The sequence below is a fragment of the Pseudochaenichthys georgianus genome, chromosome 6, assembly GCF_902827115.2.
Source record: "Pseudochaenichthys georgianus chromosome 6, fPseGeo1.2, whole genome shotgun sequence".
Lineage (NCBI taxonomy): Eukaryota > Metazoa > Chordata > Actinopteri > Perciformes > Channichthyidae > Pseudochaenichthys > Pseudochaenichthys georgianus.
This window is the reverse complement of record NC_047508.1, coordinates 38,636,623-38,653,210: the sequence shown is the minus strand read 5'-3', so window position 1 is coordinate 38,653,210 and position 16,588 is coordinate 38,636,623. Positions and strand designations below refer to the sequence as shown.

General features: G+C 43.2%; 1 protein-coding gene across 7 annotated transcripts in view; it reads left to right on the top strand.

Moving 5' to 3' along the window:
- Positions 1 to 420: 420 nt before the first annotated feature.
- The window catches only part of LOC117447559 (AP-3 complex subunit beta-2), a 64,681-nt gene continuing 48,513 nt past the window's right edge, over positions 421 to 16,588 (top strand). For 4 of the 7 annotated variants that reach the window (XM_034084298.2, XM_034084295.2, XM_034084297.2 and 1 more), the window contains exon 1: positions 421 to 629. In XM_034084298.2, the coding sequence (XP_033940189.1) occupies positions 517 to 629 (113 nt within the window). In that variant the 5' untranslated portion in view covers positions 421 to 516. Of the gene's footprint in view, positions 630 to 10,301; positions 10,370 to 16,588 lie in introns of those variants that run through there. The other 3 variants (XM_034084292.2, XM_034084290.2, XM_034084293.2) reach the window with 2 other exon arrangements.

The window sequence follows — 16,588 nt, the reverse complement described above, 5'->3', positions numbered from 1 at the left end:
TCTATATACAAGTAATTGGAATATGATATATAAGATAAATAATTTGTAAGTTGCAGACAGATGAATGTTATGGATGTCCTTTCAAAAGTGTACCATGTAATTTGCTCATAGGGTCTCAAAATACCATAATATTAAATTAAATGTTATTGTGTTACATGTACATTAGTGTAATATTATGAACAGTGTAGTTTTTTTCTCATTTAATTTATACTGAAATCTATATTGTATATTGTTCAATGTGTTAGTTTATAATAATAAGTCTCTTTTATATCTTTTTGAAAAGTGCATAGTCAATACACCTTCTAGAAATTCTGAAAAAAAGGTCAAACACTTCCGGGTTTAGGGACTACAATCCTGTAATAAATCACGTGATCTGTGCATCAATTCTCCCCCTCCTCTTTCCCCCATCATCCCCCTCTGCAGCGAGCATCTCCCGGATCCCGGCCGAGTGTCAGTGCGCCTTTAAGAGCTCTATATCCCGCTGTCCTCTGCACTAAACCTCCATCAGAGAGAAAAATGTCGGCCAGCTCCGCTTTCAACGATGAGAAGGGAGGCTCGTCCAGCGTCGGGGAGCCGGAATATGGACACGACCCGGCGAGCGGAGGGATCTTCTCCTCCGACTACAAAAGGTACAGAGCCACCTGGTGCAGCTTGACGCGGATTTTATTTGTCGTGTTGTTGGGGGGGGGGGGTACCGGTGCAGCTAATTGCGGGGGAGGTGCAGGGTGTGGGTGGTGTCCTGTACGTTAAAATGCATTTTGTATTGCAATATAAAACCCTCTCCAAGTGAACTTTGTTTGCTATTAGGCCCGTGATTTACAATCGGTGTTTTTTTTCTGGTGGTGAAGCTCTCACCGTGATTTCTTCGCTCGCGTCAAATGACAACCCAGCTCTGGTGTTGACTTTCAATACATGTGTATTCACTGGTGTGTGTTTACAAGCGTTAACATGTTTGGAGCTTGTATTTACTTGATGTTTTGTGAGGTGATATCTTATGAAAGGCCTGTCAGACTGGGTGCCAGGCCTCAGATCAGCACCACCCCTGCTGGACAGCGCGCAGAGCGGCAGCACAGCGTCACGTTATACACATGCGCCCTATTGTAAATATAAAGACATAGACCTCGTTTATTATGACCTGGAATAGGTTGTTAGTATCAGTGATGAGTAAGGAATAACATATAAGACCTTATTCAGTCATGATTCTAAGAATGAATAAACATATACTTGCGTGTTGGTGTGAGGATGGAGGCTTGTGTCCTTGTTGTTATGCAGTTTTTCAGCCATGATTTCAGTGGCTATAGACATAATAACCATGTATCAAGCATACTACTACTACTACTACTACTACTACTACTACTACTACTACTACTACTAATACTAATACTAATAATATTATTATTAAGGGATTCAACTAACGATTATGCTCATTATTCAATTAATATATAGAATGTATTAATTGTTTGGCCTATAGATGTCAAAACATTTAAAAGTTCCCAAAGTTTAGGCCTACTCATTTAATTAGTTTGTTTAGTTAGAATTGTTGTTGTTGATCAATACAGTGATCAATACTTAGGAGTTTAACACATACACAGTATGATATTTCCACAATAAGATGGTATTCTCCATGTTGATTTGTCGTTCTTTTCTTAACACAAAGACGTTCAGTTTACTACCAAACAAGAAGGGAAAGTGTCCCTCAGTTTATCCACTTAGACATTTTAATCCCAATAAAAATGAGAGTCCAGTGATAAGACTGAAGTAAGTGTATTATAACATCAAGCAGGAAGCCTGGTTATTCTCTCTCACTCTGAAACCCTCTTTTTGAATCTGTTAAACCTTCAAAATATGTCTAACATCCATAAAAAAGCCACACAATATGAAACAAACCAGACTTAAAGGAAACATTAGTCCGTTTTAAGATAATCCTCACTGGCTAGAATACTGTTTCAGATGCATTTGTTTCTGAGGACATGACTGTATACCTCGGGGCCTTCGAGCATAAGCAAAAGAAGACAGTAAGATTTAAGATTTAAAATCACTCATTTATCTGACCAATAATCCATGTTCAACATAAAGCTGCTAAACCCAATGCATCGATCGACAGAATCGTCATCCTGCAGGAGAACTCGTCCTGCTCGGGAACATGTTGTTCTTTCCGATACATTTCTCTTTTTGTGGGGAAGGAGGATGGTACTCCATCTGAAGAAGAGACAGGGCAGGAGCTTATATTCATACAACATCATACCTGCAGTGACCAGCAGGAAGGTGGTCCTAGAACTAATAAACTATTCTGATTGATTAAGTTAATGAGGACGTCATGTTCTGGATGTAAAAGTAGAGTATGAAAGAGTGACTTGGTGTAAGTGGGGCTCTGCTGTGGCCGTAGTTATGGAGAATACTGGTATTTGATTAGATAATAAATTCCATGTATAATTGACGGGCTCCGTTGAGCACCCTATTCCCAGTAGAGTTTATTTAGTCTTCTCTACAGCTGGCACAGACTACAGGATGTACATATGCGTCTTAGAAAGAATACGTCTATATCAACTGGGTTTCTTCGGTTATACTTGACCTTTCTTACCATGTGATGATATTAGGGATAACATCTGAGACTTCAATTGGGCTGAGTATTAAAGTCCTTCCAGCCACCCACAGTTAGACCTATTTAATGTGTAAATAGAGAGGCTGTTTCTCTGTAGGCCTTCTTTACAGGTCCCCTATCATACTGTTTTTCATCCATATATTATAGCTCCCAGATACAAACATGTCTCTGAAGTGTTTGGCTCCAAACAGCAAACAGATCATTGCAGCATTACCCATAATCCCCTCTGTTTCAGCCCTGTTTCCAAAGTGCTGATTCTCTGTCTGTTACTTTAGATGAAAATAAGGAGCCCCTCCCCACGCCCCTCTGAGAGACATTTGGTTACAAAGAACACAATGGAGCTCTAGGAGGAGATGCAGGTGATAAGGGGCGGGGGGGGGGGGTTACCTTGGTTGCTGATTGGCTAATGGCTACACAAGTCAAAACATCGCTATGACATCATAAAGTGGCCACAATCTGATCAGCTAATTTTCAGACAGGTTTTTATAGAAATGGATCAAAAAGAGAGAGAATCTTTGTTCCTGCAACTTTCAGAGTCTCTTTCCACAGAGGGGACACATGTTGATGTAGAAGAGACATGAAGAAGAGGGGACACATGTTGATGTAGAAGAGACATGAAGAAGAGGGGACACATGTTGATGTAGAAGAGACATGAAGAAGAGGGGACACATGTTGATGTAGAAGAGACATGAAGAAGAGGGGACACATGTTGATGTAGAAGAGACATGGAGAAGAGGGGACACATGTTGATGTAGAAGAGACATGAAGAAGAGGGGACACATGTTGATGTAGAAGAGACATGAAGAAGAGGGGACACATGTTGATGTAGAAGAGACATGGAGAAGAGGGGACACATGTTGATGTAGAAGAGACACGAAGAAGAGGACACACATGTTGATGTAGAAGAGACATGAACAAGTGGATTTTGCATAATAGGTGACCTTTAAAGCTAATATTTTGACTTGACTTGTCAATTAAGCCATCGTATTTATTATTTACATCAGTGCTTTCCTTGTGAGACATGTCAAACTGTCTTTTTTTTTTTTTAAATGTCTCGTTCACTGGACCCCACGTCGAAGAGCTCCGGCTAAATAAAGTGTTGGTACAGTTTCACAAACAAGAGCCTATACAGTATGTGACATATGTTTATGTGTTTTTTGACCAGAACGTATTAACCGAGTTGCCATGCTGTCATGGAAACGGCCTTATAACAGTATTATCTATCTTCATTATGAATGAATCATGAGCACAAGCTTTTTCATGTTCTTTATAAGCCAACATGTTATTTCACTCCGTTTCAAGAGCGTCTCGGAAAGCCATACCGCCACAGGCGTGCTTTCTGTCGTCGTCCTATGATGCTCACACACAGGTGAAACGAAGTTCGTGAATGAAGTGTCAGGCTCGTTGCGTGTCCCTGCAGCGAGACGGCATGTACGACACAAAGCCCCGGAGCGCTCTCTCCTAAATGTCATGCAGTCATTATTAATGTCTGTTTTCCTACAGTGACACGCCGACATGTCTGCTGTGAAAAAGGCCTTGTTGGTAAAATGCTGCGGGGAATTGTGTACTAATAGGAATCAAAATGTCCGTCTGTTGTTTTGATTTGTCTGCCCCTCGGTCACTTCTCACTTTATTCAGCAGACATTTTGACTTGTCACCGAAGCAACACTGGAACACTAACAATGGCTCTGTTTTGTGTGAGAAAGCAGAACCTGAAATCAAAGAATCGAAATTGAATTTAGCCATCGTATATGTTGGTGTGAAACTAGATCACTGCAGCCCTCGCTCATTTGACTAACGACACGTTTGCCTGTCCTAATGTTACCCGTCAAAATGTCTTCTGTAAAAAAAGGGACATTGTCAACGTGAACATCCGCTCGGCCAACGTTGACCCAAGGTGAACTCTAAATTGTGATTCTGCAGGAGCAGGCTGGAGATTGTCCTGAAACAGGAAGTGCGCATTAGCATTTAAAAACATTTGTTATCATTTAAATCGTAGTGTCTTTAGTAGAAGTGAGAAACTAAGTGGAAATGTCCAGTAATGCGACAATAACTTAAGTGCAACAACGCTTACAGAGTGAAACAGAAACGTATGTTCAGCATTGTGAGACCGACCGTTGAGCGGCCCGACCAAGCAAGGAGGCAGAGGCAGGACGTCCGAATGCAACCCGGTGTGGGCACTTATTCACAGCCTCAATTGCTGTCCACCTGAACACAGTCAGCAGCAACACACTCACACACACTACCTGTCCACTGACAGGGAGAACAGAGCCTAAACACACACACACACACACACACACACACACACACACACACACACACACACACACACACACACACACACACACACACACACACTAATAAACCCACAAGACACAGGTGGGGGGGAGGAGACAGCACGGGGCACCAGGTGAACACAATCACCAGCCACAGACTAAACGGGAGGGGAAACACTTTCAAACTAAACCACATGTGCAATATTACAAGGCCCGAAGCCGTCGGTCCACAGAGACGAAGTTACCTTTCTCACAAGCATCACTGGACTCACCCACAATATCCTGAGAGGACTTTTCAAGGAGCAAAATAAGTGAAAAAAGCACGGCTTCTATGTCTTTTTATGAATTGTTCTTGACCTAAATGGACAGAAACACAAGGTCAAGAAAAGATGTGAAGCATCATTAATAATTAGCCAGTAACAAAACACATCAGTGGTGCGAAAACACTCTAAACTTAATCTAATTAATGCGTAAATATGTGATGGTGGATGTTATTGACGTGCATTGGCTTTTAATGTTGTAGCTGCAAGGAATTGTGGGACCTTAGCTTATGCTAAAGGAGAAAAGAAAGCGCTGAAACACCTTCACTTACATGAGGAGAATGGACTCATGGCACTGAGATACTTCAGGGTCACTCACAAACCTTCTTAAAAATACACCGCGGGCCATAGCGGTTCCCTTCTGGTGTGTTGGGCTTAGATGCAGCAGTTTGACTGTGCGTGCTGACGAGCTACTGCTGCTGACTAATACTAAATGCATCCGTATGACTCATCGGTGCCCATGTGTTGTGATGCAGTCGCCCTCTGTTGGAGATACAATACATGCATCTCAGCTTCATTCTAATAAGAAGAGATAGATATTCTCTTGAAATGTATTGTATTACAATAATTACCATAAATCCTTCACATAAGCAACATATGACACACTTCATAGTAGACATGGCTTCCCTTTACCAAGTCAACACAGACTGGAACCACTGGTGTTAAAGCCATACAGAGAAGTGAGTAGACTTGTTAAGGCACATGTTTCAAACTCAAGGCACGGGGGCCAAATCAGGCCCGTGGTGGATTTAATTTCGGCCCGCAGGATAATTTTTAATTACTATTAGATCTGGCCCGCCGGTATATTGCACGCACACCTTCACTCCATCCTGAGGGTTTCCTCCTCTCAGAGCCTGAGCCCAAACATTGATGACCTTGCACCCGAGATGAGACGCCAAGTATCTGAACTCATCACAGGGCAGCACACTGGGTTTAATGGATGTTTCCTTCTGCACTTTCTCTCACGACAGCAGGGCATGTTTGGTTTTCACTTTGAGGGAAATAGTTTTGTTGAAGCTGTTGTTGGCCTGTGGAGAAATGTGATCATAAGAAATGACTCTGGAAAAGCTGCAGATAGAGCCATAAGAAATGAATGCAACTGATTATTTAATGTTTCATGTTGTTTTTATAGACAATAATTTAATCTTTGTTAGTTCCAGGTTTAATATGTGCAATAAGTTCATTTCAATAAGTCTTTTGAACCAGTCCGGCCCTCGACTAGTACCCATCTTTTAATTTTGGCCCACTGTGTATTTCAGTTCGACCCCCCTGTGTTAGAGGAAGAGAGAGGAAATATTTATAATCATACTAATCAAAATATATTTTTTGTATGTAGCTTTTTTATGTTCCATAAAGATCCATGGTTTCTCTGTCGGCACCCTTTTCATAAGACATGTGTTTGAACCCTGTGTTATGAATAAGACCTTTGAAAGTATGCAAAAGCTATCGGAGCTGCTTTACCCTTAAGTGTTGGATTACATAAACCCCTTTTCCCACGGCAAGCTTTCATTTAGATGTTAGTTCTGTGTTAGTAGTGTTTGCTAAATTGTAGAATATGGCTACGAGTGTCATTTTGAGACCACTTTTGTCATGTTCTTTTGTGTAGCTGTTTGGTTTTTATCTCGTGTACTATTTTCTCTGCATGTATCTCCGTTTGGGAACGTGTGTAATAGCATTGCTGTTTATTGCTCCACCAATAACAGCCCTGCTTCACCAGCAGATGGAGCTCTTTGTTTATACATGGAGGCGTGTTGCGGAGTGGGTTGTGCGTAGGTGTTGGGTCAGGGGGTCACAGGTTCAAACCCCACTGCAGTCAGCATGTCGTTGTGTCCCTGGGCAACACACTTCACCCCAAAGCGCTCCTGTGGGGATTACCCACAGTATTGATGCAAGTCGCTTTGGATAAAAGCGTCTAACAAGTAACACGTAATGTAATAGATTGCCGATGTCATTTGTGAACTGTGACCTTTGGATCTGGAGAAGGATTGTCGTTAGTATTAAACTACTGACGGTTAATTCCTGCCGCCATGATTGATTGAAATGTGGGCTGGGCGTTGCTCCGGTGTTTGCAGAAGTCAGTCTCCTCAGTGGAGGCAGATTAACAGGTTTGTCTGTAAGCACAACAATGAAAGCGCTCACTCGACCTTCACTGCCGTCTCCTTGGAAACACGGCAGATGTGAGATGTAGCTCCAGTTGTCAAATCATGTCAGTCTGTGTTATCATCATTCTGAGCATCACCTTTCCTCTCTACGAAGAAATGTACTCGTGTGAACGGACTACAGAGATGTTTCTGCTTTGTTCTGTTTCGTCGTGGCTCTGCACCACATAGTCACATATAGTACTGAAGTATAATTTAGTATTGACATGTTACGGTAGCCCTTCTTCTTGTCTGACGGCTTTTGATTGGCTGTTTAATTAAGTAAAAGCCGGGCTTCCCCCCCGGGCTTTCTGTCTTTAATCTTATTTAGTATGTCGATGTCAATCCTCACGTCTGTCCGCTTTAGAGCAAAATGGTGCGTTTCTTCAAAATGGGGAAGAATATGAATTATCCAGCTGCAGCTCTTGCATACTTGGAGTTTATTTATTCATGAAAGCCTTCATATATCACTTTTACTGTTAGTCGCCTTCATTCAGAGGATATGATATGGCTGCACTGCTCCCGATGTAGAAGTGTGCAGGAGATATCTTTTTGGGATGGAATTACAAGATATTTAGTTTGAAAGGGACTATTTGTATTTAGTGCCTGTCTCCGTGCTTTCATGTTCAAAAAGCTCTTTATTGTTCTCATACTGCCTGTGCTGCAGCACCTCTTATCACCCTCTGTCTGAAACCAGAGCCCAGTCTGCTCTGATTGGCTAGCTGGCCGGCTCTGTTGTGATTGGTCAACCGCTTAAGGCCCTGTCACACTGTCCCGAAATTGACACCCGATGGACACACGATAAAGGAAATGTTCAAATTCGGCTGTGATCGTAGCAACATCGGGCCATTCGTGAGGGCATCTAAGCCATCGTATGACCGCCGGTGGAGTTTCTCAGGCTCCGGCAGCAACTTCGTGAGCGGCAACTTCGTAAGGCACTCGTGAGGGCATCTTGTCAAATCGTGTCATCTTCGTGTTATCATCGGTGCATTCGCATTCACTCTGATCGGGGCGAATGCCCGATGGCACCGAGGATAACAAGATGCCCTCACGATGGCCTTACGAAGGGCAAAATTGACACACGAATTCAACACGAAAATGAACCTTCTCAAGGTCCTTCGGCAATTTTTTGGCATGCCAAAGATTTTGCCTCCGCTCACGAAGTTGCTGCCGGAGCCTGAGAAACTCCGCCAGCGGTCACACGATGGCTTAAGATGCCCTCACGAACGGCCCGATGTTGCTACGATCACAGCCGAATTTGAACATTTCCTTTATCGTGTGTCCATCGGGTTGTTTTATTGCACAACAAAATCATGTAAATATATTATGTAAATAACCCAATTTGTGTTCTGTGAAACTAAAAAGGATATAATATATTATTTTGAAGGACAGTTGACAGGAAATTGTTGTTGTTATGGAAACAACATTACGGAGAAAACGTAATATCTTCTACATATAAAGACGGATAAAGTAAAGAACAAAGTCTGAAGATATCAGTACAGTATCATAGTACTGTAACATAATTGTTTGTGTTACTTTTATTGCAGTTGTATGTCTTAAATGTAATGTAAATGTTGCCTTCGTGTGTGGTTCGGGGCCATCTTCGTGCGAAATTCACAATTCCATATTCGTGTGTCCATCGGGTGTCAACTTCGGGACAGTGTGACAGGGGCTTTAGAGATGTCCCGCCCCTTAGCGCTAGCAAATTGAAGGGTAAGTGTTACATAGTGATGTCACTTTGTTACGAAAGTTTTGCCCATTGCCCCGTTTTGCCCATTTCAGGCAGGGGGGGGGCAGTGTGTGGGAGAGAAACTCCCTCTGGAGGGAACACAGGGAATTTTGCCTTTGCAGACCGTTTACATGCACTAAAACCTACCAACTCTGTGTATTATGAGAGAGAGAGAGAGAGATAGAGAGAGAGAGAGAGAGAGAGAGAGAGAGAGAGAGAGAGAGAGAGCGCTCATCACGACACTGAACGCTGAGTCATGTAAGACGAGAGAAGAAGAAAAAAAGGCACCTCACAGAATTTAAAATATTAATCAGGCAGGTGCATGTTTTGAACATAATGGGAGTAGTTGAGTAGTTGGGAATATTTAAAATAATCTGCCGGTGTTTCAGAGCTGGGTTGTTGGCTGTGAGTTTTAGGTGCAGGCGGATACAGTACGCTGTGTGAGAGTTAAAACGAGATTTCACGATGTTAATGTGACGAGGCAGAGCGAAGATGACCAGCGTGAAGGGGCTGAGTGATAACGTGGCAAAAGATGGGAGAGGCTGTGTCATTGTCAGAGGGATTTAGAAAGGCATATGTGGACATAGTGTGTGTGTGCACAGGGAGAGAGAAAGAGAGGCTGGTGCAGGAGGAGAGGCGAATAAAACCCCGCCACGCCCCTCTCTGCCGAGCATCCATTTACCGAGCAGCTGATGTCTGCTGCTCCACTGGATGCGTATCGACTCAGCAGTAACAGGAGGAAGGAGAGAACCCTCGCTGCTCTGGGGATCCCGTGGATTTGGATTACAGGAGGCAAAGTATTTCAACCGTGGAGGAGAATTTTTTTGCAAGAAATGTCCACGTTGGATCAACTTCACCTCGGAGGAGTATTTCTAACACAGAATCTAACTGTGTGAAGGAGGAGAACCGTCCAGTGGATGCACACTGAGGAGTGGCTTTCAGAAAACGGCCATCCCTCCACTTTGTCTACCTGGGATTCTACAGGTTGCCTTCTCTAAAGTTCCCACCATGACGGCCATGCAGAGGCTGTTGCTGCAGCTGCCGGTGAGCGCGGTGAACATGGTGAAGACGGTGCAGAGCCAGGTGCAGGGCCAGGAGGAGGACAAGAGCCCCGTGCTGACCCCCGACGGGGTGCACCAGGCCTGGTACAGCGCCCTGCAGCCCGACGAGCTGCGACACCTCCGCTCCGGGGGGTCGGGAGGTGGAGGTGGAGGAAGAGGAGGAGGAGGAGGGGACCATGAGGAACACTCATCACTGGAGGAAGGTGGTGGAGGTGGAAGCATTTTTCAAAGTCAACCTTTGCGGTAGGAAAATCCAGGAGAATCCCTTTGGCACTATGCTTACGGTTAAAGACTGTTTTTTGAGTACGTTTCACTCAATTTACCCACTCGTTAGTTGTTGGACTATAAATGGTCAGAAATACGTCAAATGCCGGTCAGTTTCAAAATGTCCAAGGCAACATTTTCAGCCTGAAACCAATAGACATTTAAGTCATAACATCGTGTAATTTCAGAAGCAGGAAATGTTCTATCTGACAAACACAAACAATTCGTTTCTTATCAAAATGTTTGGGCCATATGAAAAATCGTTTCAGATCGAGTGTGAAGATAAATGAACAAACATCATTGACATAAGCGACATGGGAAATCATTTCACATCAGACATGGCTTCACTTTCACAAGTCAAACAAGACTGGAACCACTTGTGAGCCGTTACAAATGTGTAGACTTGTTAAAGAGAGAGAGAGGACGTGTTTGCATTTATACAGTTTACCTTTTTATAGAAATGATATATACCGGACGTAAGGAAGCTTCATTATGTTTCATACAGATCCATAGCTTTAAGACATGTTATTAAGCTCTGTTATGAGTCAGACCTTTGAGTCACGCCAAGGCAAGTACCCTTGAATTAATTGGAGCGCAAACCTTTCAAATGAACATCAAAAGTGGAGCTCTACAGAAATAGATTTGCTTATCCAGAGCTATAATTACACTTGGATTGTATTCTAATTTGACAGGAAAAGAGCTTTACTGAAGCCCAGTTCTGTTTGGTTTAAGCAGGAATATGTTATACAAGAAACGGTAAAGTCCCTGCTGATAGAGATGCATTATGTAAAGCAGTGTACGAGTCGTGCAGAGCTCTGTTCCAGCTCAACTGCGTGTGAAGTTGTTTTATTGATCATTTGGAGGCTCTTCTTCCATGCAGACTTTCCATCCGGAGAGTGCTGCTGATCTCTCGGCTGGAGTAACCCGACCGCCGTCATGCCCGTCGTACCACAGAGGGTTCAATAATTCAGAGCTGATTGTGAATTCAGCCGTTGTTCGAGACCAGATCCTGAGAAAGGAGAGAAGCGCTGTTGGTGTAGAATTACTGTGGGCATGACGTTTGAACCCAGAGTCGTTTTTCCCACCTGTGCTCAGCATGAGAGAATTCACTGAGGTGGCGTTTATAGCTGCAGACTGGAACATACCCAGGGTGGCTGTGTGTCCTGCGGTGCATTCATAACTTTTCAATCTTCTTTCTTTTGGCCACTTTTCATGTTTCAGCTTTCAGTGTGAAAGAGATATTTTCATTATATTCACCTACCTCTTACTTAAAGGGGCCCTTCTATGCTTTTGGGGGTTTACCATTTCCTGTGGTGTGATATATAGGTGCCTGTAAATGGTCTGCAAAGGCGAGTTTCTCTTCCGCACTCCCCCCCCCCCCCGCTTGAAATACTTCCATTGGATTCCTTTGTTTACTTCCTTAACATAGTGACATCACTAACACTCGCCCTTCTTTTCGATTGTGTACCATCTCATTATACGTGAGGCTAAGGGGCGGGACATCTCTAAGCGGTTGACCAATCACAACAGAGCCGGACAGCAAACCAATCAGAGCAGACTGGGCTCTGGTTTCAGACAGAGGGTGGCTTTTTGACCATTAGAGCATGGAGACATGTCCCAGGAGAGACACTACACACTGATATGAACCTGATAGCGAGCAGAATATGTCCTCTTTTGAATTCGAATGCTTTTGCTGTTTTTAAGCAACCTTGTGTGCTACTACTACTAACACTACACATTTAAATAACAATGCATGTGTTACTTGTGACTGCGGTTGCTGATAATTCCCCTTTCACAGCTTTCACATTTCACCTGCGCTTGAGCAAATGTAATCAATGTGTTTTGTTGTGTTTTTTTTAATTAGATTTGTCATCAACACGAGCCGCATGGATCCCTGTCACGTTATGAATTAGCGAGGCTGTTCGTGGGGGGTACATTGATATAAGCTGCCAACGAAATTAAGATTCCGGTTGGTACGTTTCTTCACTCTGTCGTGACATTCTGGCAGGTACACTAATACAGAGAGCTTAGAAAGAACACGGTCAGAGCAGCGTTATGTGGCAGCAGCAGCAGGAGGGTGTAGTCGATAGAAAATGTGCTTCTCCCCTGTGTGAAGCTCAGACAGCAAATGTACTGCATCAAGTAAATGGTGTTTATTTTTTAGACATGGTATTGGCGTAATGATTTGAACACTGATGGATGGTGTGTCAGGGCTTTGCTGATCCCATGTTTTCCCTCTAGTGTCACAAAGGTTGACATTCTTAGTGTCTATTTGTAAAGTTTCGCAGCAACTATTTGGTTAATTGTCGTGAAACTTGTGTTGCAGGAACATCTTCAGTTAAATATTGTACTTTTTACCGAATGCTCGAACTAACTAATGAAATCAGCGTTAGCGTTACTCATACTTGCGCTTCAATGCTTCGGGCAATAATTACACACATTTTGTCAAAGTGAATTTGTTTTGCAATACAGCCACATATTTGTGCCCAAGAAACACTCGTTGGCTCACCGCACACGCCTAAAAATAAACCGTCACAAATGAATTTGATAGATACTGGCAGGTTTTAATTCGACAGTCTTTGATGAGTTTAGGTTTTGAAGCGTGTGAAAGAGAGAACCTTGTTCATTGAGGCGAAAACTGAAATCCTTCTTAGCTAACACACACACACACACACACACACACACACACACACACACACACACACACACACACATTGTGAGTCGTGTTCAATCAGCTGTTCTGCATTGGCCACCGCCACACCCCAAACAGATGAAATATGTCTTTTACTCCAACAGCCTCCCCCTCACACAGGATTGATGCAGAACTTCTAAACACAGTCGGATCAAATAGTCTGGGAAGTCTTTTGAAGTCATGGTTTCACTGCATGTCGAGCAAAAGCATAAATAGCTCAAAAAGAAAAATACAACGTTGAAATCCAATTCCAATCTGAATGGATTTACATAACTCTGAAGATCTGACAGCACTTAACGGCTGCAACACATTTTGAATCTGTTATTTAACTCTAACTAAAAGAAATTGTTCAGTTGTTTTACATTTGAATTGAATTGAATTGATTTATTTAAAACAAGGGACAGTGTACATTAGTCAACATACTAAAAACATGTGAAAGTACTCGAATTAGCCAACAGGCTAGTTTTCATCGACAGTCCCTTTGCCAGATGGTGACAGACATCCTAAAAGCAATAATAAAAATACCACAACATTGTTATACCGTTGTACACATTTACAATAGATGACATCACTGAATACAGATTAGAGCAAGTCATGATAATAAATCAATAAAACATTTACAATACACACTCATACACACGCCCACACATCAGTGCTGACACTGTTGGTTTTCAATGAGCCACTTTTTAACACTGTGCTTGAATGTGTAGTAGCATGAGGACTCTCTTATTGGTTGTGGTATTGATGGGATGCGTGGAATGAAAACACAGCCTGGCGGAATGCGCTTTTCCTAAATGGGATGGTGCAGTCTCCCCTCGCCGCACCTCGAGTAGCCCTGGTTGAGGTGGGCTTTAGGCTGATGAAGCCAGAGGAGGAGGAGCCAACCCACGAGTGAAACTAAGCAGATGTTTTTGTAAACTATTAGATTTTCCCAGCTGAACAGATTATATTTTGTATAGCTGTAGAGTGTGCATTGGACCAGTTTATCAGACAGTGGGTCTGGTGGCAATGTCCATAGGGACTTGGCTTGGCAACTGGAAGGTCACCAGTTCAAGTCCCGGCAAGACCAAGTGCTACCGAGGTGTCCCTGAGCAAGGCACCGTTCCCCACACTGCTCCCCGGGCGCCGTTCAAAATGGCAGCCCACTGCTCCTAACACTAGGATGGCAGAGAAACATTTTCCCCACAAGGGATTAATAAAAGTCCATGTTATCTTATCTTAGTAGTTGATGTGGGAGAGGACCATTGAGTGAAGGTATCGCTTAGCTGCTGCAGATGATAGGACGTTTCTAATGTATCTGTAATTTGACAGATTGAACTTTACTTTATTGCAGACCTTTTTGATATGGGTTTTGAAATTGAGATTTGCATCTGGGATCAGGATGACGTTGTGTAGGGGGCTCATGAAAGTGCAGATTCTTATGTTATACCCAACATCTGTACAGGACTATAAGTATTTAGATTGATGCCTATTCTAAAGGAAGTCAAACTAACTGTAAAAAAACATATGGATATTTAAATAAGGCCATGATATAAGCGTGGCTTTTCTTATCGCTTTTTATTTTTCAAGTTTAGTCTAAATTAAAATGATGAAAAATTAACACGCTTAACAGCCTGTTTAGTAAAACATTAAAACTGAATTGAGTAATCCATAAAAATACTTTGTTATGTCAATGGATTTATTAACACATGGTCACGATATGCACATCAAAACCAGACTTTTCTTCCCACCACGGCATCAATTATTTTTTATATTGCCTGCTCACAACGTGACACAAACAAGCCCCTGTTTGCAGATGCAATACAAGTCGTTATACATAATAGCTCCTTGTGTCAGTGTTGCATTGTTTCCACTGAGTAGCACCTGTTAGCATCAGGCTCCACAGCTCACAGCACACGCTTCAGATGCAACACAGCTCTGCAGGAAGACACTTCACTTAAATGTTATTGCTTCCTTTGTTGCCTTGGAAACTAGTTGGGGAAATGTACAGCTCTGCAGCCATTTAATCACGTCTCCCGCCCCCGACTAAACCCCACCCAGGTTTAATGCTTCAATCCGTTAAGATACCAAAAGGAAACTTTCCCAGTTCATAACTGACTTTATAACGGATTGTTTTTAACAAATGATGACATATCCAGTAGTTTACTGTTTAAATATTCAGATGAACCTTATTGCTTTCCCGAATGAAATGTGAACATTGGATTCAGCCAGGTTCTAAATCACACCTTTGTGCTATCAAAGTGACGCTTTCTGAATTCTCAACAATGTAATGTCGAGAAAGCAGCTCTTAAACTTGTTTTATGAATTCCTCTTCTCTCCAGCGCAAACCTCCACCTCTCCTCGACCTGCTCCCTACTTTCCATTCCCTGCAGATCACAATGTCACCCGAGCCTCATGGTCCACGGAGACTCCTGCCTGATCTCATCTGTCAACCTGTCCCTCACGACTGCAAACAAAAAAGGCCACCACCTTAAACCCATCCGTCACTCCTCACCACTTTCACTCTTCCCTCATTCATATCCAGCTCCACTCTTTAGATTCAATACGTTATGCTACGCTACACTATACTTTTATCTAAAGCGACTCACATACTCAATACTGTGGGCAATCCCCACAGGAGCAATTTGGGGTGAAGGGTCTCAGGGACACAACGACATGCTGACTGCAGTGGGGTTTGAATCTGTGACCCCCTGATCCGAACACCTACGCTCAACCCACTGCACCACACACCTCCCATTCATACGGCACATTTTGAACACAAGGCAACTCAAAGGGCTTTACGAAATAAACATTAAAAGCATTATTAAGACACAGGTGCATTCAAACACATTTAAAAACAGCCATTAGAAAGCCAATATAATACAAGTGCTGTATTTAGAGACAGTAACCGATGACAACACACAATTAGATTTAACAGCAGACAGATCACAATCAAGCAGAGACATGCAAAGTAAATATGTCATCCTAATTCTAGCAGCCTTCATACAAGTTACCCCCAGAATAAAAAAGAACACACAAAATGCACACAACGTCAATGTGCAAGTGAAATAGATCAAGGGTTTAATTAAACATGGGTGCGGATACAAGCGGCCGAGATGGGTTTCCTCCGCCGGGTGGCTGGCATCTCCCTTAGGGATAAGGTGAGAAGTTCGGTCATCAGGGAGGAACTCGGAGTTGAGCCGCTCCTCCTTCGCGTCGAAAGGAGCCAGTTGAGGTGGTTCGGGCACCTAGTTAGGATGCCACCTGGGCGCCTCCCTAGGGAGGTGTTCCAGGCACGTCCAGCTGGGAAGAGACCAAGGGGTAGACCTAGGACCAGGTGGAGGGATTATATCTCTTCGCTGGCCTGGGAGCGCCTTGGGACCCCCCAGTCAGAGCTGGTTGATGTCGCCAGGGAAAAGAAAGTTTGGGGCTCTCTGCTGGAACTGCTACCCCCGCGACCCGACCACGGATAAGCGGGAGAAGATGGATGGGTGGATGGGTGGATGGATGGATGGGTGGATGGGTGG